The 27,940-nt window shown below is 42.0% G+C and overlaps 1 protein-coding gene across 1 annotated transcript in view; it reads left to right on the top strand.

Moving 5' to 3' along the window:
- The window catches only part of LOC138958779 (guanylate cyclase 32E-like), a 208,202-nt gene that overhangs the window by 113,105 nt on the left and 67,157 nt on the right, over positions 1-27,940 (top strand). The window contains exons 3-5 of the mRNA XM_070330071.1: positions 11,652-11,955; positions 12,974-13,123; positions 24,691-24,863. Coding sequence (XP_070186172.1) covers positions 11,652-11,955; positions 12,974-13,123; positions 24,691-24,863 — 627 coding nt within the window. The remainder of the gene's footprint in view (positions 1-11,651; positions 11,956-12,973; positions 13,124-24,690; positions 24,864-27,940) is intronic.

The following is a 27,940-nucleotide window of genomic DNA, read 5'->3' as shown; positions in this document are numbered from 1 at the left end:
TCCGATCACGGGGGGGACGCCTTACCACTAGGCCAACCGTGCCGGTCCTTAGAACGATGTCTTTATCATAAGCTAACTGTGAAGAACAGAACGGAGATCACTGTCGAAGTCGACCAATCTGCAATCATTTTCGTCTCGCGAACACTGATCTCAAATTTAGATTAGTGCTCGCGAAAAAAATATATGGGAGATAACTCTGTATTCCTAGTTTTCATAGATTCGCGTAGGACTGTCGCGTGCGGTCAGGGAGAGAATGAACCGAACTCATTTTGACCTGAGTTCAGGATGGATGCGCAGCTCAAGAGTTCAAGAGTACTGAACACACTTTTTTTTTTCTTTTTTTTTCTCCTGCAAATGTGATACCTTGCTCTGTCTTTATTTTCGGTAACTGTCTCTCTGTCTGTCTTGTCTGTCTTGTCTCTGTCAGCTTGTCTCTGTCTATCTTTCTATTTCTCTCTCTCTCTCTCTCTCTCTCTCTCTCTCTCCATTTCTCTCTCTCTGGCTCTCTCTCTCTCTCTCTCTCTCTCTCTCTCTCTCTCTCTCTCTCTCTCTCTCTCTCTCTCTCTCTCTCTCTCTCTCTCTCTCTCTCTCAAAATATTAACGGTGCCAAGGCGAAGGCAAAACCGAACATTTGTCGCGACACCCCGATCGTATTCTGAAGCACGTGTAAGAAAAATAGAAGAAAAAAAAATATCGAAAAAAGTGACAAAATTCGAGCAGGTAAAACTTAAATCCCTTTGTAGAGGTGGTCTATATATCTGAATTTTATCTCCAGAATAAATTATTTTGAAAAAGTGTTGATTAAGTTAGAAAAGTAAACTGAACGTTCTCTAAAAAAAAATAGGGCAGTATGATTAATAAAAATAACAAAATAAAACTTGTTACGCTTTTGAAATAAAAATAATTATGCCTTACAAGGTACAAAGGATAAAAGCATGAAATACCTGCAACTTTCTTTTACTAACTTGATTTACACAATACGTAACTTTACTAAAAAGGCTGTAGATGATGAGTGAAATCGCATCGTGCTTCTAACTTTATTACAAGAATTAGTCTAAGCCCTACTTCACCCATTGTTTATTTCGGTTAAGATTATAATCCGGGATACTGGTATCCTCTCTTTATATACTCCATTTAAAAGCTGGTAATTTTCTAATGCTTTTGGCTTGAACACGGTATTGTGTATCCTACTTCGCCCATTGTGATCTGTTTATTTCAGCTGATATTGTTATCCAGTGAAATCCTATCTTGATTATATACTAAATGTGCAGGTAAGTGTTTCATGCTTTGGGCTTGAACTCGGCACTGCGCCTTACAGTCACCTATGAATACTTTTCGTCAAATATGTGGGCCACCTACCTCCTCTATGATGCCGTGGGTTCGGTTTATTTCAAGAATACACAGTTTTGGGGTCGCCTGAGAAGATACTTTTTGTATCTTTACTTTGTAAGTGGATGGAGAGGGGTTGTGTTTTCATAATTCCTCAACTCGAAACGGTCAGCGTTTCCAAAGGTGATAATTGTCGACTACTCCAGCGAAGGGGAGGTAATTCTAAAAACTATGTATTTTAGTTGGAGTAATTTATAGCCTTCAATGTCTTTACACAGTGTTATCGTGAAAAGTCTTGTTGGAAATCAGAGGCAAAATTCACAACTGTTTTTGGACAAAGAGTAAAATCTAGAGGTCAAATGGTACACAACATTGTCTTGCACTCAGACAGATATCGGGAAAATGCTTGTACAGTGATCACTTCCTAGAAAACATTGCCTGCGCTACACGACAAATATTCATGTCTCTACTAACAAACCTGCCCACAAACCTTCAATCACGACTGGGTACAGGGACGTTAATCATTGTCCTGGCACCGGTCAGCAAAGGCAGTGACCCTTCACTGACCGTCAGGAGATCAGTGGGCAGTCCTGCCACGTTCCTTGCTCCTTCTTCATTTCCGAACGGACTTGGAAACCCTCTGCTTGGCCGCTGCAATTAGGGCGATGAGGTATCCATCTTTCGTCCTGGAAGTCGGACATGATGAATCAGAAAACCAAACTGAAAGATTAGCACGAAGGAATGTTCCCTTCCTCTTCCCTGTCGTTGTCTTTGTCATTGTCCTCCGTCCTCCTTTTCCACGTCCCCCCCCCCCCCCCCACAGGAGCTTGTATCCTACCACCGGTCGATAATTATTTACTCCTGCATGCTTATTATTTACTGCTGCATGCTTACCATTAGTAAATAGTAGTAGTAAGGAGACTGTATGGAATAAGAAGTAAATATATGGAATAAGGAGTAAATAATGATCGACCGGCGATTGGATACAAGCTCCTGTGGTCCACCCCCTTTCTCTTCTTCCCTAAAACACATATGTCATTTCTGTTTATGTTGTTGTTATTTTTATGAAAAAACGCGATTTGTTAACGTTCAATCGTATTGATCCAAACGATAAGCTTCGCTTTCATTCACTCGAGAACACTGCATGAAAGCAAATATTGTCAGAAAGTCTTCTTCTTCTTTTTTTTCCCTCCTCCTTGTAAGGCTTAAATCGGATGAGAATGGGTACTGCTCAATGTCAAACCTCCTATTTTTCAGCCGATTCCTGAATTTGGATATTGTTTTCGAAAGAGCACAAAAATCAGACCACTTGACCTATAAATTGGAAACTATGTGATATGATCATGCTTAAGCTGAAGTTAATGTACACTAAATATGAAGTAGTTCGTTGAACAGATGCAGAAGTTATTAGCATTTGTATGGGTTGCATGTTTTTGGTATTGAGCTTACACGAAGCCAACTAAACTGCCTTCTGTTCATTTTCTCAAGCAAATCACAAGCGCACTTTACACTCAGACTTTAAATTTGCAAGCCCTAGCTCAAGTTGCTCTCGACAACAACAGTAAACATGTCAAGCTAATCTTAGTGCCGTTTAGGTGAGGTGTAAATTAGGTCGAGAGGACGTTTAACTGACCGCAACGACATCAGCGGGAAATCCACCCACGTCCCCTGCTCCTTCATTTCCGAACGGACCTAGAAACCCTTCCTCTTGGCTGCTGCAATTAAGGCGATGAGGTCTTACCGCTCATCCATCGGGCAGAGATTTTTAGATGCGAGAAACGCAGAGAACAGAGTGCTTTGAAATTTTGAAAGGAGTCTGTGGAAAAACATAATCTCCGTTTTTTCACGAATTGGGTTAGGGTTAGGGTTATGTATAGAATATCAAAGATTCACACAGTAGAGAAGCGTTGTAGGTGCTAGAAACGCAGAGAAGAGTTATTTGAAGTGTTTGCAGCAGATTTATTGAAGTCGCGTGAGTATCTAGATGTGTATACACATTGGTACCGCTACTAGACTATTAAAGGTGCGTACTTTTACAAAATCAATATAGTAGAAGACTAGAGTGAAAGGTTAATACCACTGCACTATTTGTCGTTACTCTCACAAATCACACGTTCATGGTCTGAATGAATAGCTTCTCTGCAACATAACACTAAACAAATCGTAGGGGTTTTAACTGCTGTCTGTTTTACGACGTATAATTAGCTCATGAGACATTCTGAGAATGACAATGCTCTAAACAATGTGCGTAGGACGTTCAACTGTTGTCTGTCTTACAGCGTATAATTAGCCCGTGAGAATTAGTGTAAGGAAGAAACATTATCGCAACAATGTGTGTAGACACGTGCTTATCTGTCTGGCTTTTTATTCTGCAGAAAAACGAAGTGGCGCATGCATTACTGGCACTTGGAACAGCTCGAACCGTGTTGAGGATCTCTAAAGACTCTGGAGAGCTCGCGGGCCAAACGCCTTACAATTTTAACTGCGTGCATGTGCTTTCTTGGGTGTCCCACTTACAGACACAGCCCTTCTTGTTGACAAAAAAATGGGTTTACTATCTCAGATTTGCCATTCGATGAAAACATCACTCCGCTTTGACACATACCAAAAATCAACACCCTGACTGCTTCCTGTGAGAACGTGTCGATGAATCGATTTCACACCGTTCGTTCAAGAATTAATTCATCATCACATTCTCACACTGCACAGAAAGCAGTCAGAATGTTTTTTTTTTTTTTTTTTTTTTTTTTCTTTCTTTCTCTTTCTTTTCTTCTCTTTTTCTTTCTCTTTTCTTTTTTTTTCTTTCTCTTTTGAACCTCAGTTACAATACAGCAGTCAGAATGTTGATTTTGGGTATGCGTTCAAGTTGAAAGAAGGTCTCATACCATGTAAAAGCCTGACCAGATCTGAGATGGTGAAGAAAAAAAACGTTTACACGGGAAGGACTGTGCCTTTACACTTCAAGAGTTCAAAAACAGCTTTCCAAAGATAACAGCGTGCACGTGCTTTTCATGGTTTCCTACTGAAGGTCTAGGTTGAAAATATATCTTCTGTCGTTTCTGTCACCTTCAGTCACTCATCATGGATATCAACAAATGCGTAACATGGACATCTTTGTAATGAAACTTGGCTGTGGTTCACGTAAGGTTGGAATCAAGGTGCTCTTGAAGTGGCCGTAAAATGTCACATGCTCAGGTTGATCCTCTGCATAGACAAGGGCTATTTCGTAATAGAGACATTTTTTGGCCCTCCAGGCCCTAATGTCCAAATGTAATAAACCTACCCCACCCCACCCCCACCCCTATTCCCATCCCCACCCTCTCTTACAGCGTGTCTTTGACTGACGGGTATTCGAGTATTCATGGTCGAGTGCATTTTCTTCCTTCACGGGTCGGGATAGTGTTTTGGGGCATTGTAAGCAAGCCAATGAAAGAGACAATCTGGCATAGATTGAATAACACCTATATTCCACTCCAGTTTGGAAATTCCACTGACACGCAATGCTTTTGGACCGGCACGGTTGGCCTAGTGGTAAGGCGTCCGCTCCGTGATCGGGAGGTCGTGGGTTCGAACCCCGGCCGGGTCATACCTAAGACTTTAAAATTGGCAATCTAGTGGCTGCTCCGCCTGGCGTCTGGCATTATGGGGTTAGTGCTAGGACTGGTTGGTCCGGTGTCAGAATAATGTGACTGGGTGAGACATGAAGCCTGTGCTGCGACTTCTGTCTTGTGTGTTGCGCACGTTAAATGTCAAAGCAGCACCGCCCTGATATGGCCCTTCGTGGTCGGCTGGGCGTTAAGCAAACAAACAAAAAAAATGCTTTTGGTATCTGACATTGAGTAGACCAAGGTGTGAACACATCCCTATTGTCCTAAAAAAAAACACCCACACCAGTATATACTCAAACCGCTGTACTTACCGTCGTCGCTGGCGTTGTCCTTTTATTGACAAATGCAGATTCGGCAATGTACTTCTTGTAATACTAGCTGAAGTGAATTGCGCTTGCAACAGATGGCTAAGTGACCAGTGTAAATCTGGACACTCGTCCAATCCTTCGGAAACAGCCGTGGATGATGTGTGAATACTTCATTACTGTATCGGTCTGAAGAAGGCAACCTTTGATGCGAGCTAGCTGAGAATCCAGACTAAAATGGCTCCATGCCACCATCTTGACCGTGAATCTGCCTGTATGTTTGTCTATCTGTCTCTGCGTAGCTTTATTTCTCTGTCTCTCCCTCCCCGTGTCTCTCTTTCTCATGTCTCTGTCTGTCTGTCTGGCTGGCTGGCTGGCTCTCTCTCTCTCTCTCTCTCTCTCTCTCTCTCTCTCTCTCTCTCTCTCTCTCTCTCTCTCTCTGTTCTGTGTCTGTTTGTTTCTGTCTGTCCGTCTGTCTGTCTGTCTTCCCCTCTCTCTCTCTCTCTCTCTCTCTCTCTCTCTCTCTCTCTCTCTCTCTCTCTCTCTTTCTCTCTCTCTCTCTCAATTTAAAACAAATTTCTGTCTTTCTTTCTTCACCCACACACCGTAACTCCAGCCATCCCCCAATAACTCCTTCTCAGCCACCCAAAAAGCTCTTCAGACCCACTTTATCATTCTGCAGTCACACACAATTTTTCTTGCTCACTGAGACGTTTTACAACCCTCAGCCAGTAGTTATATGCCTCTTCAGCCTTCGTTTGCAGCAACCGTGGTGTCAAAGTTAAGTATCGGTGCAGACGCTGCCTCCCACACTGTCTTAGCTTGCGTATTGAGATGCTAGTCACAGCTGTGTATATTTTTGTTGTCGCTTGTGGTTGCATGGGCAAAAAAAACCGTCTGTGTTTTTGTTGAGAAATTGGTTTTGTGGGGATGGGGGTGGGGAGTAAGAGTGAGGGAGAGGTAGGGTGTCTTTCATGACAGTACATATTCGTGACCAAGCATCATTATTGCTGACTCAGGTTTTTCTGAAGCTGAAAATTAGTTTTTATTTCACAGAAAAACAGAAGCATTTTGAGGGCGGTTTTTTTCTATCTCTTATTATTTCTGCAATTGGATTGTACAGACGCAGGCAACGCACACTTTCAGACTTGATCTGTCAAAGGGAAAAAATTCAATCTCAGTGGTGTTGCTTTGTAATGTAGAGAACGTACAGAAAGGTAAAACAACAGGCTATGGTCGCTCACAGGCGGTTGGTGATGTCCGTATGGTCTTCATATCAAACATAAGAATAAGAATAAGAATAAGAATACTTTATTATCTCATAGAGAAATTCAGGCGTGGTACATAAGAATAGTACAAACAAGACATTGATTTTACATAAAACATATAGCACTATATGACAGGGCAGGTTATAGAAACACCTTCCACATACCTCTCTGGACATTCCTTGCATTGTTCTTACGCATTCAGACATGAACACATCCATGTCTCATTTACACATCGCACACATGGACATTCTTATACGCTCAACTTACCCATTCACACATGGACATTCCACCACGCTCCACTTACACATTCTTATACGCTCCACTTACACATTCACACATGGGCATTCTTATATGCTCCACTCCCACATGGACATTCGACTACGCCCACTTACACGTTCACACATGGACATCTTTAAAGCACTGCGCTTACATTCTCGCACACCTGCGCGTATAACGAACTATGGCTAAACATCATTGCAAAATATCATAGCATACAATATATCAGAAAATATACGGTTGTACATAAAACCAATACATACATGTACATTAATACTGATTGCACTGGCAGAAGAGGGGCTGGGTCGGGTATGTGGATGTGTTTACATGTTGCTAAGGGTGATGGATTTGGGGATGAAGCTGTTTTGCAGCCGGAGTGTCCTAGCTTTGTGCGTGCGAAGTCTACGGCCAGAGGGAAGGAGTTCATAGAGGTGGGCAAGGACATGGGACCTATCTGAAGCTATCCGCCTACTCTTTCTCACCACACGCTTTTCATACAGGGACTCCACACTTGCTTGCTGCCTGCCAATCACCTTGCTACTGACATTCACCATTCGCACTAAGACATTCCTGTTCTTCACACTCAGACCTCCATACCAGGCCACAAAACCGAAAGTGATGACAGACTCAATGAAAGAGCGGTAGAAAGTTTGGAGGATAGAAGGGTTCACATTCAACTTCCTAAGTTTCTGAAGGCAGTAGATGCGTGACTGACATTTTTTGTGTATGAGGGTGGTGTTTGCATTGAAGGACATCAGCTCTTGTCTCTAATACGAAGAAAAATGTTGATGCTCTCTCTCTCTCTCTCTCTCTCTCTCTCTCTCTCTCTCTCTCTGTCTCTCTGTCTCTGTCTCTGTCTCTCTCTCTCTCTCTCTCTCTCTCTCTCTCTCTCTCTCTCTCTCTCTCTCTCTCTCTCTCTCATGCTTCGGTCCTAATATGGTGACCTCTCCGAATCAGTATGCGACTGCAGTCCCATTCATATTCCGAAACATTTCAGTATGCCAGCACCAATGTCAGTTATCTTGCGATGCTGGCTATACATTCGGTCTTTGTTATTTGATATGAAAGCAATACACAGGCGGACGACTCCGACTTTTTCGGCAAGAAGACGTCCATTCTTAGAGGACAAGGACGATTGCCTTTCTTGCTGGAATCAATTATCTAGTAAATATACCCAAATTCCCTCGGTCTGTCGGTATCTTTGTCTTTCTCTGGGATGAGTGAACACTGAATCTACTTTTTTTTTTTTTTTTTTTTTTTTTTTTTTTTGCTTAACGCCCAGCCGACCACGAAGGGCCATATCAGGGCGGTGCTGCTTTGACATATAACGTGCTCCACACACAAGACAGAAGTCGCAGCACAGGCTTCATGTCTCACCCAGTCACGTTATTCTGACACCGGACCAACCAGTCCTAGCACTAACCCCATAATTCCAGACGCCAGGCGGAGCAGCCACTAGATTACCAATTTTAAAGTCTTAGGTTTGACCCGGCCGGGGTTCGAACCCACGACCTCCCGATCACGGGGCGGACGCCTTACCATTAGACCAACCGTGCCGGTCTGAATCTACTTGTTTCATTACATAAAATGAAACTTCTTATTTGAGCCGAACACTTGCAAGGGGTATCTGCAGGTTACAATTATTCTTTAACTGTGCAGTACAATGCCCCCCCCCCCCCCTCCTCTGTTTTAAGACATTCTGTATAGACCCCAGTTGTTTCATTCTTAGGATTGTAAATTGATCTTTATTTTAATACTCTCTCTTTATCAAGACCTTATTTTCTCCGGTTTTTTTGTAGGCATTAAAAGTGTTGAGTGATTACTGGAAGAGAACGTCTGCAGAGACCGATGTAGCTCTTGTTTCTCATGCTGGCAACACTAACTTTAGCTCGGTTGCCTTCTACTTTAACAAGGCTTGGCCTCCTTGAGACGGATGTTCGGCTTTAAAACTCGCTTTAACCGTTGTAGCTGCCATAACATGTATAGAACAATGCCGTAACATCTCTGCAAGGAGAATTCCGCAATCACTGCCGTCAAGTGCCTGTGTTGTCTACTAGTGTGCGCGTGTCGTGTCGCCAGATCTTAGGTGACCCATTGTCTTGAATTTTGGCCCGTCCCCAGGGTTTGGTTGGCAGACAGATGGTGTGATAAGCGAACCTTGTTCTGTCCGCGGCCTGTCTGATCCCCTAAACCACCGCTTGCTTGAGCACGCTGCAGTCCACCTACGTATTTAGATGCTTCTGCTCGGTCTATCGCTAGAAAACAGGTAGGGTTTTAGTTGACAGAGCTAAGGAGATATAGAAAATACTACATGGCTTGCTGTGTCGTACCAGATTTGCGTTTTTAAATATTGAAATGCGAGCGGAGTTTAATAAAGTTTGAGAGACCTTTTACTCACTGTGCTCGAAGCATGCTCATATTGCACAAAGTCAATGGACTTGGCCCAAAAGTGGTGAGGGGAGGGTGATAGCACGGAGCGGAGAAATACTTAGTGACAACTCTTTCTTCGCAAACCTCTTTCGTGTAATTGTCACGCCTGTCTGTGCAACTGTGCCTGTGTGCCCGTGTGGTGTGTGTGTGTGTGTGTGTGTGTGTATGTGTGTGTGTGTGAGTATGTGTGGGTGTTTATGTGTGTGTGTGCGTGTGTGTGTGTGTGTGTGTCTGCGTATGTTTGTCTGTGGGTATCAATGCATGCGTCTTACGTGTTTGCCTTTGCCTGCGTGTAAACATGCGCGTAGATGTATTGACACGCGTAAACAGGAACACAGATAAACAATCGCTCATCCATAACTGAATGCAAAAATGTTCTTATCTGACAAGACAGGAATATGTCTGTATATGACAGCATCAATACTCTATCTGTATCTGGGCCTGAAATGAAGGAATGGAAGGATGATGGCATAGATGATAAACAGACTTACCCTATCTGAGAAGCGCATTCTACAAGAAAAGAGGGAGGGGGTGGTGGTGAGTGATAAGAAGAGGGGTATTTTGTGTTTTCAGATCTTACAAAATGATCTGACCCTCAGCCGAAAAAGATGGACAAAGCCCGCGTCCTTGACTCTGATAAGAGCATCTGTCATCAACCCAGGATAAGGGGCTGTCCAAAATGGCTGCTTTTATCTTCTCGGATTTTGCCAGGATTTGCGAAACGGGACTTTATGTTTCGGGGAGGTCTTGTGGATTGCTTTGGTGCGTGTCTAGGCACATTCATTGGAAGAGGCTAGTAATCGGGCAAACCATCTTCGGATTTGGTTTCATTATTATTCGAGTCCACGACTACCAAGGTGTTTTTTGTGGGTTTTTTTTGGCTTTGTTTGGTTTAGTTTGTGCCTTTATTTGCTTTGGTGTGTTTGTCTGTTTGTTTGTTTGTTTGTTTGTTTGTTTGTTTTTGTGGGTTTATTTTTCTCGGTGTCTTTTTAGGGGGCGGGGATGTTGGTGGGGTAGGAGGTTTAATCGGATTAGTTTGGGTCTCTTTGTTTTCCTTTTTTTTTTATCCCGTTTCATTTTCTTTCGTTTTGTTTTGTTACTTTTCGTGTCGTTCTCATAGTTGGGTCTAGCCGGGATTGGTTTGGTCTGGTTTGATATTGCTGGGCATGTTTGGTTCCATTGCATTAGTTTTCAAGGATTTCACCTGAGACATTACAGTGCTGTGGCACACTACCTGACTGAGAAGTTTAAAAACATGGGAAACAACAATCGCATTAGGCACAACAAACGACAAGCAAATTAACACTCCACCCATCGAACAAAGAGACAAATTGCTTCCAAAACTGGCTTCTTTCAGTTTTCAGTGTTAATCAAGTTAACACGCAAACACTTTGGACAGTTTTGCAGGAACTAAAGTGTTAACAGTTTGCAGCCACAGTAAAATTAGTGTCTCTGAAACAAAACAGCACTCAGCTTTGTTTTTCTTTCGTCTGAAGAAACATTCCCTGCGGAAGGCCTATGCAGAAAAGTTAGTGTCTACATCTGCTATCATTCCTTAGCTGAGGATGCTATGTTCGTCGTCTTGCGCGACTGAAGAACAACAACACTTTTCAAACTATTTCTCCGTGACCTTGTATATCTCTCCAGTCGAGTAAACTGCGTTTTGTTCAGTCGAGACTTGTCACGCAGGTTAATTTTGCTCATTTCCGATCCAAATCGCAGCTTATTTTCGCTAGGAGTCTGGGTTTTTTTCTTCTGGAAGATTTAGGTGTTGGGGAAAACACTTATGCCTGTAATTCACAATGCCGACTTAACGAATACTCTCCAGTTACAGTCAAGGGCATGTCTCTCTCGAAATGGCAGTGTTTCCACTACGCAGTGTGAGAAGGTCAAACGGCGTGTTCATTTTCGAAGCTGTTTGTCACTGGTATAGTTAATGTCGCCGTCTGGGTTATTGGCTTATGTTCTGTCTCTGCATCTCTGTCTGTCTCGACAATCATCATCATTATCATCATCATCATCATCATCATCATCATCATCATCATCATCATCATCATCATCATCATCATCATCATCATCATCATCATCGCCGTCATCGTCATCATCGTCGTCGTCATCATCATCGTCATCTTCATCGTCATCTTCATCGTCATTTTCATCACCATCATCAGTGTCATCATCATAATTAAGCGCAACTTCTGCCACCAACGAGTAACCACTGCTATCACTTCTAGGACCATCACGACCGCTGCCATACTTGCGTTTTCACTATGTTCCGATCCGATCTTATGTTATGTTATGTTATGTTATCTCATCTCATCTCATCTCATCTCGTCACATCTCATCTCATCTCATCTCATCTCATATCATCTCATCTCTTATCTTATCTTATCTTATCTTATCTTATCTTATCTTATCTTATCTTATCTTCACAGAAATGCGCAGACGACGAGGTCAGCGACAAGACGAAGTACCCGACTTTCGCCCGCACTCGTCCCCCGGCCGCGCAAGTGACCACGTCCATCGTGTCCCTCCTGCTCCACTTCAACTGGACACGCTTCTCCATCATCGTGGGCTCGTCCCACGGCCAGCAGCGGATCGCCAAGAAGCTGCAAGAGCTGGCCAAGCAGAACAACCTGACCGTCAACCACGAGAAGCAGTTCACCGAGCCTCACATGTCCTTGATGGCTGGCAACCCTTTCCCTGAGATCGTGCAGCAGACCTTTGTGGACACTCGAGGTAAGGGATCTGCCTCGTTTATCTATCCATGTATATATCGAGTTTTCTGTGTACTTATTTATCGGTCTGTCTGTGTATCTGTATGGAAATGTAAGGTAGAGCGTGTACCTCTTACAGTGATTTGATTTTAAACTTTGCTTGTTTGAATGCTTTCTTTTTGAAAGTAAAATCAACAATTTAGTTGTGTTCAGAAACGTAAAAGAAGGCCTTTGGGTAAGAGGAAGTAGGTTGTGGTACGGGGAACAAGTCAGAAACGTTTGCGGTTGAGTAGCCAACCCCACAACTTGTCCGATAAGAAAGTTAGCTTTTCGCATTTTTTATGTGTAACAGCTATTTAAGAAATAAGCATGTTCTCTGTAAAAGTGTCTACATGTTAGCTGTTGATCATGAAGGGTTTCAGAAACGTAAGTATTTTTGTGTGGAGTATGTGTCGTATCTTTTCGGTAGATAATTTGTGACCCTCCACCACGGAATGAGTCGCATGTCACCTTTGCATGATTTTCATATTTTTACATTTTCCTAAAGAGTTTGTTATGCTCTATCCAGTGGTGAAAGCCGTTTTAGAAAAGAGCGAAAACTGTTTGAGTTGTAAGCCTGTGACCAAGGTGACCCTCACACTGTTACCAGACACTCCCCGGACTTATATTAAGCCTAGCGCAGAACCGCGCGAGGTGACATGCGACTCATTTGGTGGTGGAGGGTCACATTTAGTAGAAGAAACATTAGAGCTCAATCGTTTTGTATTTGGCCCCTGTGACCTTTCTCGTAGTTGTGTAAATCAAGAGTTGTAAAATGAGCGGTCGTTCTTTACTAGTAACCCTCATGCAAAGCAGGCCAGAGTCGTACCGGTATGTGAGACAGTCGTCGGTGAGGCCAGAAGAAGCAGAAACCCTTCTCCAGGCTATTCTGTTGGGGGTCGTCGACAGAAGGTCAGGAAAGCTCATATCATCTGTGTCCATTCTTCAACGTTGTTAAATTGTGTGATGTGTGCATTTATCCATCTTTGTTTTGCTTTCAGTGTACGTGTTTCTGGGTCAGCTGAACGCCATGGTGGACATGATGACGAACCTGAATGACCGCGGGCTGCTCATTACCGGGGATTATGTCGTCATTTTCATTGACCAGCGCTCCAGGACAGTGGAGCCTGACCCGCTCAAGTACTTCAAACGTGAGTGAACTTCTTGTGTTTTGGCTGGGTTGTCACAAAAAACATAAACAAACGGAGAAACACGCCAACAAACGGAGAAACACGCAACAACAAAAACCCAAGCAGGCAGACAGACAGACAGACACACAGACAGACAGGATGATAAACAGATTAAAATGTTGTGATTGTTTATTGGTTGGTTGATGTTTTGGCTGTTCGGTTAGACGGTATTTATGTATGTCTGTCTTTCAATCTGTCTGTCTGTTTGAATCAAATCAGAAGTTGTTTGTATTTGTGCATTTCTATCTCTTATCGGCTTATTTGTATTGGTGTATCTCGATCGGTCTTTCTAACGCTTCCCAATGTCTTCATGACCTAGTGGTTTTACAATAAGAATAATAAACTTAACGTTTTAAGCCTATCGCTACTGTGTTTCTTTCCCATTTTATAATCTTGCTATTTACCACACTTTCCTATTGCTTATTTTTGTTGAAACCGCCGTTTCATCTTCCCTCTCTGTGAAGTATTTCTACTCTGGTCAAACCATCATTAAATCAATGTAAAATCGCCTTTTCCTCTTACCTCTCTGTGAAGTGTTTTTCCATCTAGTCAAACCATCATTAAATCAATGTAAAATCGCCTTTCTTCTTCCCTCCTTTTGAAGTGTTGTAACTCTCGTCAATCCATCATTAAATCAAAGTTAAAACCGCCCTTATTCATTAACAAGTTCTTGTCGTGTCCAATCCCTTTCGCTCTCGCCTCGCGCCCCCTAATTGGCGTAGAGGCGCTTCCCCCGGGTGGTGGATGGGGGAGCTGTGAATGAATGCAAATGAGCTAATATGCTGTCATACAAGAATCAAACACAACTCCACATGTAAGTTCCCTCCACTGTATTATACGGCCGGCTATGACAGCATACACACAAATACACACAATCATGAACATAAATGTTAGGTACTCAAAAATCCAGTACTCACAGTTTTGGTAGGCAAAAAAACACTCGAGATGACAATCTCGTACACAATTGCAATAACAAAACTCTCTACCCTTCACTTAGGTATAAAACTACACAAACAGTCCGTGAACTCACAGGCACACGATATCTAATTTACAGGTATCTACTCACTGCTCGTGTGTAGTCAACAAAAACCTGTTATAGTTCCTACTATGGCAGACTTAAAACACCGTCTGCTCTGTCTACGAAATATTCCTTATCTCTTAAGTAATTAAGATATTGTAGACATATTTTAATTCTGGTCATACGCAGAATTACACAGCGTCTATTGCTGTTCACTAGGAAATGTATTTTACTACTAATTCCTGATACTGGTGACCTCGGTCTACTCAGTTTCTATCGCCCTGTGACCACTATGGTCCAACTCTACGGACAAAAATAACCGTGCACTAGCTTCTAGAAATCCCGTCGAATCTCAGCTATGCGAGTCTATAGGCTTGATATTCCGGCGGCTTCTCAGATCCTTCATTCTGTCATCTGGTCGCTACCTTCCTTTACGACCGGTTACACGACGCACTGCACAACATAAATAGCGGACATCTTGTCTTAGATATCGGTCTGCTATGTTTAAAGTTACAGTGTTAATCGATTCAACTTATGCGATAAACATTAACGGTATTCAAATGCTTATTCCATTTACCTGTTAGGTGCTCTACTCGGGCTTCCTTTCTCCCGGTCGATTCCTGTGACAACCCCTCCCTGTCGCTGGACAGTGGTTAAGTGTAACGATATCTTCGTTGCGATTTACAAAGTCAACTCTCTCGGTCAGTGAGCAGTACGTGCACCACACTTCGCTATGTCACGCTACTATATCTGGTTAGCGCTCTAAAAGCGTGGAGGATATCACTATCAAACTTTGCCTGTTAGTGTTATTCGTGATTTCCTTCACAGAGGAGCCTTTTCTACTAACTTCTGAGAGAAGGTCGCATCACTCTCGATGCCGTAAACCTAATTAGGATCTTTTTCTTGTTTCTTCTCTATTTCTGCCTCCCCAAAGCCCCTTCACTTACCTTTTCTAACCCATAAAATTCTCCACCTTTTTCTCCCCAAGATATGGTGAATTCCGAGTTTGTCATGTGTGACCAGGGGATGAGTGGCTGACACCTTAATGCTCAGGGCGTGTCTTGTGTAGTTTTGATGGCTTCAAGTAGAAAAGAAGAAAGTGTTTTGGCAAGGTTACACACTGGTCACACTTATATAACACATGTTCACCTGCTTAAAAGAGAAGATGCACCATGGTGCCACGCCTGTGATAATAGTTTTACTGTGATATATAGTTTTACTGTGATACATTTCCTGACTTTGTTTTTTGAAATTGGTTTAATATAAATTTGTGTAATGTTAAACTTGTGGGGTCCTGATTTGGCCTATATGGTCCGCTGGACCCAAAAAGCAACAGATATATATCTATCTATCTTTCGCTCTCTAGGTGTTTTTAAAGTTTTCAGATACTTTTCCTCGTGTGTAAGCGATCTTGTGAATCATCCTGGCGGATCTGCCCAGGGATGATGTGTGCAAGAAAGTTACTACCCAGGTGGGAGCCAGCCGCGGGGTTGGATTGGTTGCAATCACAAACAAACCTCAATTTCAACCAATCATACACCTGGTTGGTAAGATTCTGGTGCATATCAACCCAGGCATTTACATGACATACGAGCACCCTTCCATGTGGACACATACCCACCTCAACAGCCTGCCTGCTTCCTGTGCGGAGTGTGATTTTTTTTAATTTTTATATATACATGTACTTAATTGAATTCACACGTTAACACTGGTGTCAGTAATGAATTTAATTCAGCAAAACATAATTTCCACTCTACATAGAAAGCAGCTAGGCTGTAGATGTATTGCATGTGACCAAGTTGAAGAATGCTCGTATACCATGTAAAGGCCCGGATGGATCTCTGGTCAATTTTAAAATGCTCTGTACGTGAAGGAAGGTTTCTTTAAGTTCGCATGGCCTAAATTTCCGCATGTGTTGTTTTGTGTGCTTCTTTTCAGGCAAACGTTAAGCTAAAAGGTTTTAGCTAAACGGTAACACTTTTGCCTGCGTGATGGAAGGAGAGATACGATTGCATTTTTGTGTGTTAAGTTGGTGCAAATCTAAATTTGATCTGCTCCTGTGTTTTTTGCTGCAACCTTTTCGATGGATTGATTCCTGTGACTTTTATCTGAGATAATTATATTTATTGACCATACTTGTTGTGTTAAATAAAAGGGATAGAGGGAGAGAGAGAGAGAGAGAGAGAGAGAGAGAGAGAGAGAGAGAGAGAGAGAGAGAGAGAGTCTCTCTCTCTCTCTCTCTCTCTCTTTCTCTCTCTCTCTCCCCCCATGTCTCTCACTCCCACTTTCTTTCTCTTTTATTCTCCCCCTATCTCTCTCCCCCTCCCCATCTTTCTCTCTCTCCCTCTATCTCTTTTGGTTGGTAAATGTTCACGAAGTACATAATTATCACCTTTAGAGTTTTCCTAACAGGGCGAGAGCTTCTGGTAAAAAAAAAACCCACCACTCAGCAATTGTTCGCATCATAACCCTTATTAACAAAGAAAATATTATCTTATCTACCCCCCCTCCCCCAAAAAAACAGATGTTTGAAAAAACCTCCGCCTCCTCAATATATCCCTTTCGACAAACACGTCTTCTCTCCAGCCACGAATCTAAGACATTTGCTTGGTGGGTGGAATATTGCATCCCCATTCCATTGCCCTCCTCCTCACATTCTTGATTTTATTATCACCAGTTTTCGTCTGGAACACCAAGGTGTTTGATTCTCGTGGGAGTCCTTTTATGTAAATGGTCATTCCTCCCACGTGTCTGGTACCATCTTTATAGGTGTTGTGTAGTTGGCATTGGACGTCTTTCGCCATGGACCTGTTGACCTCAACGACCTGAACAGCTAGCTGCTTGCTGATCTTTCGTCGGATCCAAAGAGTTTCATTTTGCTTAGAAACCTGTTTTTGTCTTTCTGTCTCTATCTCTCTGTCTCTGTATCGCTGTCTTTCTGTCTTTCTGTCTCTCTGTCTCTCTCTGTCTCTTTAGGCCAAAAAAAAAGGTGTGGTTACGGTAACATAGCCAAAAAAAATAGGGTAGGAAGGTAGGCAGTCACTTTTTTTTTGTTTTTACTTTTTTTTCTAATGTGTACAAATTAAACCTACTTGACAGGGAAATAAATGTGCGACTCGGGCGATTTCACTTTCATTGCGTTTTCTGCACTAGTTTTTTTTGGGTTTTTTGTGTGTTTTTTTTGGTGACAAATGTAATAAAAAGCTACAGGGTCGGCCCCTAAAAATAGGGTAGGTCGGGTTACCGTAACCACACCTATTTTTTTTAGGCCTTATCTCTCTCTCTCTCTCTCTCTCTCTCTCTCTCTCTCACTCTCTCTCTCTCTCTCTCTCTCTCTCTATTTCTCTCTCTCTCTCTCGCGCCATGTCTGTCTCTCTCACTCTCTCTGCCTGTCTGTCTGTCTGTCTGTATGTCTGTCTCTCTCTGTCTCTCTCTCTCTCTCTCTCTCTCTCTCTCTCTCTCTCTCTCTCTCTCTCTCAAAGTCTGATATATCGCTAACAGGAAATACAACCTATTTCCTGGATCATATGTCCCTAACACTTGGCCATTTAGCTAATGATCGATTCGTTTTTTGGTGAATCAATGTCTAGACAGATATGGTTATGTCCTGTTTGGTTCAGCGACAGATCTGATCTTACAAAATTTACGACACACGTCTTGTGGCATCGGGACGCCTAAGGGATTACATTTCCCAGATTTTCACACAATGATTTGCGATTCTACAGGGTCATGCTATTTCAGCCAAGATCTTGCGAATCTGTATAACGCATGTATCATTTGGACGGACGCGCCTTTATCGGATTTCTGGAGTTCTAGTAACTCAGTTGACAATATTAAATTAAAAGAGCGCCTATATGAATGTCAAAGTACATAACACATAGCAATTGTCAAAACAAAATCTAGCACTGAATACAAAGAGAGTTGGAATTCTGATTCAGTGTGAAGCACCTGTTGTTCTATGACTTCATCTTCAATGAGTCTGAAATTACATTTACCGTTCTGTTTCTTGGCTGAAATTAAGCCTCAACCTCTCCTATAACACAGAAATACTTGTTCTCATATCTATTTGCTTTAAATCAGCTTCTACCGGGGTTGTGTTTGATTGTTAGCATGCGCGAGTGCTTAACGAGGGCTTAATGTGTGTATATACTCATGACAATCTGTTGTGACGTCATACGCATGACGTTTTTCAAATCAACAGAGTGCGTTCTGGCTTCTGAAAGACTGACCAATTAAACATAATATCTTTTGTCATCAGTAAAAGCTTACAAAATGCTAAATCCCACGGCAATTTGCGGGAACTTGTCTTTTACACGTCATTTGTTTTAGGGGGTAGGGTGACGTATAAAGGTAACGTAAAAAAAACACGCGTTCAGTGTACAAACCAAGACATGTCAGTGAAAGCCAGGTTATTTCTCCAAATGTGAGTACAACTTTTGGGCACTTTCAACGGTTGATTTCGGCCTCAGAGAAGTATACGCTAGGAGTAATAGAAGAAAATTAGACGTAAACTAGGAAAAATGTAATCTAATTTCAGAAAGAACACTTCATTATAACAAATTACTTGTTAAAACCTAAGGTAATTGTGTGTGCTTCAATTCTGGCTCTCTAGTTGCTAGCATGCACTCGGATTTTTGTTTTATTTATGAAATAATACAAGTAGGCAGAAACTGAATTTCAACCTGTGTTGTATTAGAAAAACTGAAATTTCTAAAATCGCCACGTTAGAATCGAGTTTATTTTGACATTTTTTACTTTAAAAATGATTGTTCTCAGTAATTAGACACATCTTATTCTGTGCATATTTTTGTCGGGGTAGACCGTTAAATGAAGCTGATAATTGCAGTGCTATTTACTTCACCTGACCCTTGGACTAACACCCCTTCCCCAATCATCCGCCCCCTCTCCCCTTTTCTCTCTCTCTCTCTCTCTCTCTCTCTCTCTCTCTCTCTCTCTCTCTCTCTCTGTCTCTCTCTCTCTCTATCTCTGTCTCTCTCACTGTCTCTCTCTCTCTCTCTGTCTCTCTCTCTCTCTCTCTGTCTCTCTCTCTCTCTCTCTCTCTCTCTCTCTGTCTCTCTCTCTCTGTCTCTGTCTCTGTCTCTGTACATGTACGGTTTTGATGAAGTATGGGAAAACCAAGGTGTTGGCGATGAGAGGGCGTTCCTAACAGCATTTAAAGAAACACTTATTTCATCCTATAAGCAAACCTGGCTTGAAAATGTACAAGGAAGTGAACGTTTCTCTCTGTACAGAACCTTCAAATCAACCCTAACATTATCCAACTATTTAAGTGATTTGAAACATATTAAAGCTAGAAATCTTCTGATTAGACTTAGATTGGGAGTATCTCCTCTGAAAGTGCATCGATTTCGCTTTAATTTAAATGCAACCTCCGCTGATTTATCTTGTCCATTTTGTTGTGGCAGTGTTCAAGATGAAGTCCACTTTGTTTTAGTATGCCCTAAATATGCTGAGTTAAGAGAATATTATATTCCACGAAAATACACTAGAATCCCATCATTGTTTAAATTAACCATGCTGTTTTCAAACACTAGTAACCCGCTATTGCTACGTTTTTCTACATTTGTCATGAAGGCGCTTTCTATTCGTAATCCGTAATCCGTAAACGAAACAGGGCGATACTCCCTTACAAAGCATACACGCGCTCGTAAACATACACTCACAGACACACACCATTCATATGACCACACGCAAACACAAACACCCATGTACGCGCAAGTGTGTAAAAAGCACACCGGAATTATTGGAATAGGATTATATACAGGGGCGGATCTGGGGGGGGTGCAATGGGTGCAATTGCACCCCCCCCCCCCCCCCCCCCAGCGGGACAAAAAAAAAAGAAGAAAAAAAAAAGAAGAAAAATGTATCACCTGAAAATAGCACTTTACACGCTCAGATTGCACCAGATTGCACAATTTTGCTTCCTTTTTAAAAAAAAATTCCGGGGGGACATGCCCCCGGACCCCCAGCATGCTCGGCGCTTCGCGCCATCGGTTCGGCGCTTCGCGCCTTCGCTAATAAGATACAAAAAAACAAAAAAAGAACTTTGCACCCCCCCCTTTCAAAACCCAGATCCGCCCCTGATATATAATGAGTAGGATGTCCTTGTTTTTATATTTAGTCAAGTTTTGACTAAATATTTTAACATCGAGGGGGAATCGAAACGAGGGTCGTGGTGTATGTGTGTGTGTGTGTGCGTGTGTGTGTGTGTGTAGAGCGATTCAGACTAAACTACTGGATCGATCTTTATGAAATTTGACATGAGAGTTCCTGGGTATGAAATCCCCGAACGTTTTTTTCATTTTGTGGATAAATGTCTTTGATGACGTCATATCCGGCTTTTCGTGAAAGTTGAGGCGGCACTGTCACGCCCTCATTTTTCAACCAAATTGGTTGAAATTTTGGTCAAGTACTCTTCGACGAAGCCCGGGGTTCGGTATTGCATTTCAGCTTGGTGGCTTAAAAATTAATTTATGACTTTGGTCATTAAAAATCTGAAAATTGTAAAAAAAAATAAAAATTTATAAAACGATCCAAATTTACGTTTATCTTATTCGCCATCATTTGCTGATTCCAAAAACATATCAATATGTTATATTCGGATTAAAAACAAGCTCTAAAAATTAAATATATAAAAATTATTATCAAATTTTTTTTTTCGAAATCAATTTAAAAACACTTTCATCTTATTCCTTGTCGGTTCCTGATTCCAAAAATATATAGATATGATATGTTTGGATTAAAAACACGCTCAGAAAGTTAAAACGAAGAGAGGTACAGAAAAGCGTGCTATCCTTCTCAGCGCAACGAATACCCCGCTCTTCTTGTCAATTCCACGTGCACTGCCTTTGCCACGGGCGGTGGAGTGACGATGCTACGAGTATACGGTCTTGCTGCGTTGCGTTGCGTTCAGTTTCATTCTGTGAGTTCGACAGCTACTTGACTAAATATTGTATTTTCGCCTTACGCGACTTGTTGTTTACTATGTGCATTTGTATGCTGGTGCTTGAGATGTGCTCATCTCCATGAAAAGGGCCCAAGGCCTACTCATTAAAACATTCAGACTTCAGACTTCAGACTTGTCTCTCTCTCTCTCTCTCTCTCTCTCTCTCTCTCTCTCTCTCTCTCTCTCTCTCTCTCTCTCTCTCTCTCTCTCTCTCTCTCTCTATTTTCTCCATTTCTTCCCGTCCCCAGGGAATTGCTCTACTTCTTCAAGTTTTTACCGAGGATTCTGTTGTCAGTTTGCTCACATCCTTGCAAAAATTGCACACCCAGAATAGCATTCATCATTGTCATTTGAACTGGGAAGGCTTTTTTGTGAGGCCACTCGGTCTGAGTCAAACATCGCCAGTATTACTTCCCCAACCCAATAAGACCTATGAATCATAGTGTTGTCCAGTGCACTGTAACAGGACATGTACACATGCTCAGATGTGTTTTTACTCATTTGTTTGGATGACATAAGAAAAGATTTGTTTGAGACCTCTGTATTGTTTTACTTTGTTGTTGTTTTCCAAAGATGAATTTGGAGGACGGTCCGCTTCGCATTACGACTTTTGACGTAAAACAGATTCAAGATTCAAGACGTAATTTATAATTGTGACCCTCCACCACGGAATGAGTCGCATGTCACCTTTGCACGATTTTCATATTTGTACATTTTCCTAAAGAGATTTTTAGGCTCTATCCAGTGGTGAAAACCGTTTTAGAAAAGAGCGAAAACTGTTTGAGTTATAAGCCTGTGACTAAGGTGACCCTCACACTGTTACCAGACACTCTCCGGACTTATATTACGCCTAGCGCAGAACCGCGCGAGGTGACATGCGACTCATTTCGTGGTGGAGGGTCACAATTTAACTTAAGTAATTTAATTCGTTTTTAACGAATCATATATTCTTTATATTATTAATATTAAATATTAATATTATATATATATATATTATATTATATATAAATTTATATATTCTCTACTTCTTCAAGTTTTGACCGAGGATTCTGTTGTCAGTTTGCTCACATCCTTGCAATAATAATAATTGTCAGTAAGTACTGGTGTCACATGACTGATGTGAACCAGTTGATTGGCTAATGGCGATGCGCTAAAACTGTTAGCGCACTCTTGGAGTGCGCTAACTTTTCCACAGAGCGTATTCTTCCGCCCTTTGCCTAAGCGAGAGTGTACTCTCATCCTCACAATTAATCAATGACATGTAGCTTATATTCTCCACAATACCAATGATTATGACCATAAATTTCCTGCTTCTCAATTAAAGCAGAAGTGGGTTTTTTCTGACAGATTGCATGTGCCTGTGCCACAGTTGCCACTGATCTAAAAATAGAACCCGCTGTGTCTAATTTTTCAGTTTCGACTTGCGAAGATTCCTCTCATAATTATGCCATGTTAGTGGCATGTAGCTTATTATCCACATTACCAAATGATGAGTTAGTATACAATTCCCAGCAGCTAACAGTGCAACGTGACGAGCAATTTTTGTTTTTGAAATGAGACTCAGTGAAGTGGTTCGATTGCTATAGCCTAGCAGACGACATAAATCCCGCTCAGCAAATTAACATGTTGGGCAAATGTGAACGATAAAACGATGGGGATATAATACGTGTAGGGTTCAGAGCATTCTTACCGTTCATATTTAGTACCAGACTCCCCGATGAGTGAAGATACCACACGAGAAACATGCCACATTTATTTTGAAAATGTGCTTTCCGTCGACCTTGGCAAGGGGAAAAACTCTGCACAGTCAATCTGTCGAAGCTCGATGAAGGTTTCGAATCGAAAATAACTAAGAGCACAGTCCTTTCTCAGAGTTTAAATGAGGTCTCTATGAAAGATCATCACTTTTTAGCTTAACGCTACACTGGAATTTACCAACAGAAATTAAAACAAGAGTTTGCGTGTGACGAAAGCACGACACACTTGAGACAGCCCACACAAAAGTAGATCTGACACAAACCTGACCACACAGTTACGCCTATCCAAATGCGCGTTGCAAAATGTGCGTTTTGAATCTTCTTTTTTCTCTGGCGGTACTGACAATATCGTTATTGAAACAATCCCAGTGCACTAAGGGATTTATAGAGCAAATCTCGAAAATAATTATTGAACTCAGCACTATGCGCTTCGTTCAATAATGAATTTTCTCGATTTGCTCTATAAATCCCTTAGTGCACTGGGATGTCTCAATAACTTAAATAATAATACAATGATCGATAAGCTTACCATCCCGAAGAAGGCAGTAACGTGCCGAAATATTGATTATAGATATAAACGTACCTAACCTGGTTACTGGTGTGTTTTCTTTTTATTTCAAGATTCAAGATTCTGATTATGTTATTGTTGCTTTATTTCTGGGTATTTCTGTTTTACTGCGTTAAGTTGATTTATTGTGGGTTACTTTTTGACTCACATGCGAAGCAAAAGTGAGTCTATGTACTCACCCGAGTCGTCCGTCCGTCCGTCCGTCCGTCCGTCCGTCCGGAAAACTTTAACGTTGGATATTTCTTGGACACTATTCAGTCTATCAGTACCAAATTTGGCAAGATGGTGTATGATGACAAGGCCCCAAAAAACATACATAGCATCTTGACCTTGCTTCAAGGTCAAGGTCGCAGGGCCATAAATGTTGCCTAAAAAACAGCTATTTTTCATATTTTTCCCATTTTCTCTGAAGTTTTTGAGATTCAATACCTCACCTATATATGATATATAGGGCAAAGTAAGCCCCATCTTTTGATACCAGTTTGGTTTACCTTGCTTCAAGGTCAAGGTCACAGGAGCTCTTCAAAGTTGGATTGTATACATATTTTGAAGTGACCTTGACCCTGAACTATGGAAGATAACTGTTTCAAACTTAAAAATTATGTGGGGCACATGTTATGCTTTCATCATGAGACACATTCGGTCACATATGATCAAGGTCAAGGTCACTTTGACCCTTATGAAATGTGACCAAAATAAGGTAGTGAACCACTAAAAGTGACCATATCTCATGGTAGAAAGAGCCAATAAGCACCATTGTACTTCCTATGTCTTGAATTAACAGCTTTGTGTTGCATGACCTTGGATGACCTGGTCAAGGTCACATGTATTTTGGTAGGAAAAATGTGTAAAGCATGTGAGTCGTATGGGCTTTGCCCTTCTTGTTACTTTATTTATTCACAAGAGTTTTCTGTGGGGTACTTTTATTTGTATTGAGTTTCTGCGTGTTAAAATTATCTGTGATCATTTTCTCTGTTAATTTTCTCTGTGTTCTTTTTCTCGATGTGTTTTCTGTCGGTTACTTTTCTCAGTGCTAATTTTTTCCCTGATAATTTTCCCTGTGATTATTCTTCCTATTTGTTCTTGTATGAACCCGTGCTTACCATGTTATAACTTGTTTGCGTCAATTTTCTGTCGGTAACATTTCTGTCTCATTTCTTTTCTCTTCATTTTCTGTTAATTTGTCACTATGACAGCTCTCTTTGTGAATGATTTCAGGATCATTCGACACGTCCATCGTGAGGTTTCGTCATGGGGAGCGCGCGCTATTGGTGGTCAAACCAACGGCCGTAGCGTCCACTACCAACTCTTCTCGCTTCCACGAGATCGTCCGCTACTACAACTCACAGCCGCCCTTTGAGTTCTTTTCCTTCGGCAACTTGACCAAACTGGTGAGTGTCTGTATTCTCAATGGGCGATGTTCGGAAATAACTCTGTCTGGTTCGTATGGGTTGCGTAAGAGTGAAATCTCTTGCTTTTATTCAGGCAAACTTTCCCACGCGTATGGGTTGTGTAAGAGTGAAATCTCTCGCTTTTAATCAGGCAAACTTTCCCACGCGTATGGGATGTGTAAGAGTGAAATCTCTGGCTTTTATTCAGGCAAGCTTTCCCACGCGTATGGGATGTGTAAGAGTGAAATCTCTCTCTTTTATCAGGCAAACTTTCCCACGCGTATGGGTTGTGTAAGAGTGAAATATCTCGCTTTTAATCAGGCAAACTTTCCCACGCGTATGGGTTGTGTAAGAGTGAAATATCTCGCTTTTAATCAGGCAAACTTTCCCACGTGTATGGGTTGTGTAAGAGTGAAATATCTCGCTTTTAATCAGGCAAACTTTCCCACGTGTATGGGTTGTGTAAGAGTGAAATATCTCACTTTTATTCAAGCAAACTTTCCCACGTGTATGGGTTGTGTAAGAGTGAAATATCTCGCTTTTAATCAGGCAAACTTTCCCACGCGTATGGGTTGTGTAAGAGTGAAATATCTCGCTTTTAATAAGGCAAACTTTCCCACGTGTATGGGTTGTGTAAGAGTGAAATCTCTCGCTTTTAATCAGGCAAACTTTCCCACGCGTATGGGCTGTGTAAGAGTGAAATCTCTCGCTTTTATTCAGGCAAACTTTCCCACGTGTATGGGATGTGTAAGAGTGAAATCTCTCGCTTTTATCAGGCAAACTTTCCCACGCGTATGGGTTATGTAAGAGTGAAATATCTCGCTTTTAATCAGGCAAACTTTCCCACGCGTATGGGTTGTGTAAGAGTGAAATCTCTCACTTTTAATCAGGCAAACTTTCCCACGCGTATGGGTTGTGTAAGAGTGAAATATCTCGCTTTTATTCAGGCAAACTTTCCCACGCGTATGGGTTGTGTAAGAGTGAAATCTCTCGTTTTTTATTAAAGGCATATGTACGCGCTCCCGTGTTTACAAAGTGTAGTTCGCCCATAATCGATGTCAAACGCACCATAAGACCATGTAATGACGATATGTCGCCATGCGCGGACCATATACATGCATTACAGCTTGTTTTAGAGTCTCAAAAACTTTGGATGTGAACAAAGACGCGGAGTTATTTCCCTTGCGTCAACGCTACCTCTGTTGGCAAATCTATAAATAGGACGATCCAGATCAAAATGAAAATTAACATATCTCAACATTGAAGGGGTCCTAGACCACAATATTTTGCAGGGAACTTAATTTAGCATGTCTCCAGCTGTTGGTAAAGCAATTAGCGTGTATAGTCATCGAGTACATATGGCTTCAAGGCAAACTATCCCACGTGACATTCTTGGCCAGTCACTAGCGAGGGGTGTGTATCCAAATGTGGAGATGGATCACGTGTAGAGACAGACCGCTCAGTAGTGACTGGCCAATAATGTCACGTTGGAAAGTTTGCCTCAATGAAAGCAAAAGTGTTCCTCATTTCGAGTCATAATCAATACAAACCCGACAGAGTTATTTCCCGAATTCGTCTGTTGCACTTTATTTTTGCTAACTTGGCCCAGCTTGGCCAGACTGGCGAGTTTCTTCGTTGTCAATTTGCTCTTTCTTTTAAGTTGCTGTATTCTATGAATAGCCATCCACACGAAAGTCTTGAAATCCACTCCAGTGTCGTCCGCCGGGCCGACTTGAAATCCCGAGGTGACCACTGCCAGACATCGATCTTATTGTTCGGCATCTTCTAAGCGATACTCTGAAGCAGCCTCTTCGACCTGAAAGCGAAGCATTTTAAACTGAAAAAGCATACACACGCACAAACATAAAAAACAAAATAAAACGGAAACTTATTCAAACTAAAAACTACACTATAATACTGCCGTTTCAGAACTCAGAAGGCGATACAAAATGAATCCATCATTTAAAAGAAACGCGCACACACCCGGGCCGACCTCTGCATAGCTCTATTTATGGGACGACTGTTTATGGCGAGTTTTCCGCTGTTCGTTTTTTTGGCGCGCGATTTTCGCTATCTGATACGCACGCGTGGAAAGAGCAGCTCCATTTCGCACGCAAGAAGGCCGTAACACTGAATCCAGCGGCGCAAATTAGGCGTGGGGTCTGAAAATTGTTTTAGGGGAGAGGGGGCCAAATCGAAGCTTTGATAGGAGGAAACGAAGAGGAAATGCCAATAAATTATTGCACCATCCATCATTTGGATTGTGCGTTGAGGGTGGGGAAGGGGATGCGATTAGTTCGGGCACTGAGCTTTCAGCTGCTTGTGTAGTGGGATGTGTGTGTGGGTGTGTGTTTGTGTGTGTGTGTGTGTGTGTGTGTTTGTGTGTGTGTGTGTGTGTGTGTCTGTCTGTCTGTGTCTGTGTCTGTGTCTGTGTATAATTATGTGCTTGTGTGTGTGTGTGTGTGTGTGTGTGTGTGTGTGTGTGTGTGTGTGTGTGTGTATGTGTCTGTGTGTGTATGTGTCTGTGTGTGTGTGTGTCTGTGTGTGTGTGTGTGTGCACGACCATGTTCACCGCCACAGATATGCCAAGGCTTTACTTAGAATAGACTGATCGTTTCACTTAGACATCTTCTTCTTCTTCTTCTTCTTCTTCTTCTTCTTCTTCTTCTTCTTCTTCTTCTTCCTCTTCTTCTTCTTTGTGCATCATGGGCTGAAAATCCCGCGTACGTTCGTGTGTTGTTTTTTTTGTACGACTGGGATTTTGTGTGTATGATCGTTTTACCCCGCCATTTAGGCAGCCATACTCCGCTTCCGTGGTTTGCATGCTTGGTATTTTCGTGTTTCTATGACCCATCGAACTCTGACATGAATTACAGGATCTTTTCCGTACGCAATTAATCTTGTGCTTGCGTGTACACACGAAGGGTGATAAGGCACTAGCGGGTCTTCACATAAGTTAACCTGAAAGATCGGAAGCATCTCCACCCTCAACCCACAAGGCGCAGCCTGGATTCGAACACTCAACAACGGGCGCAGTGGCGTAGTGGATAAGACATCGACCTCCTAATCGGAATGTT

The sequence above is a fragment of the Littorina saxatilis genome, linkage group LG2 (genome assembly GCF_037325665.1).
Source record: "Littorina saxatilis isolate snail1 linkage group LG2, US_GU_Lsax_2.0, whole genome shotgun sequence".
Lineage (NCBI taxonomy): Eukaryota > Metazoa > Mollusca > Gastropoda > Littorinimorpha > Littorinidae > Littorina > Littorina saxatilis.
Note: the sequence above shows the minus strand (reverse complement) of the source record. Positions and strands in the feature narration are given on the sequence as shown.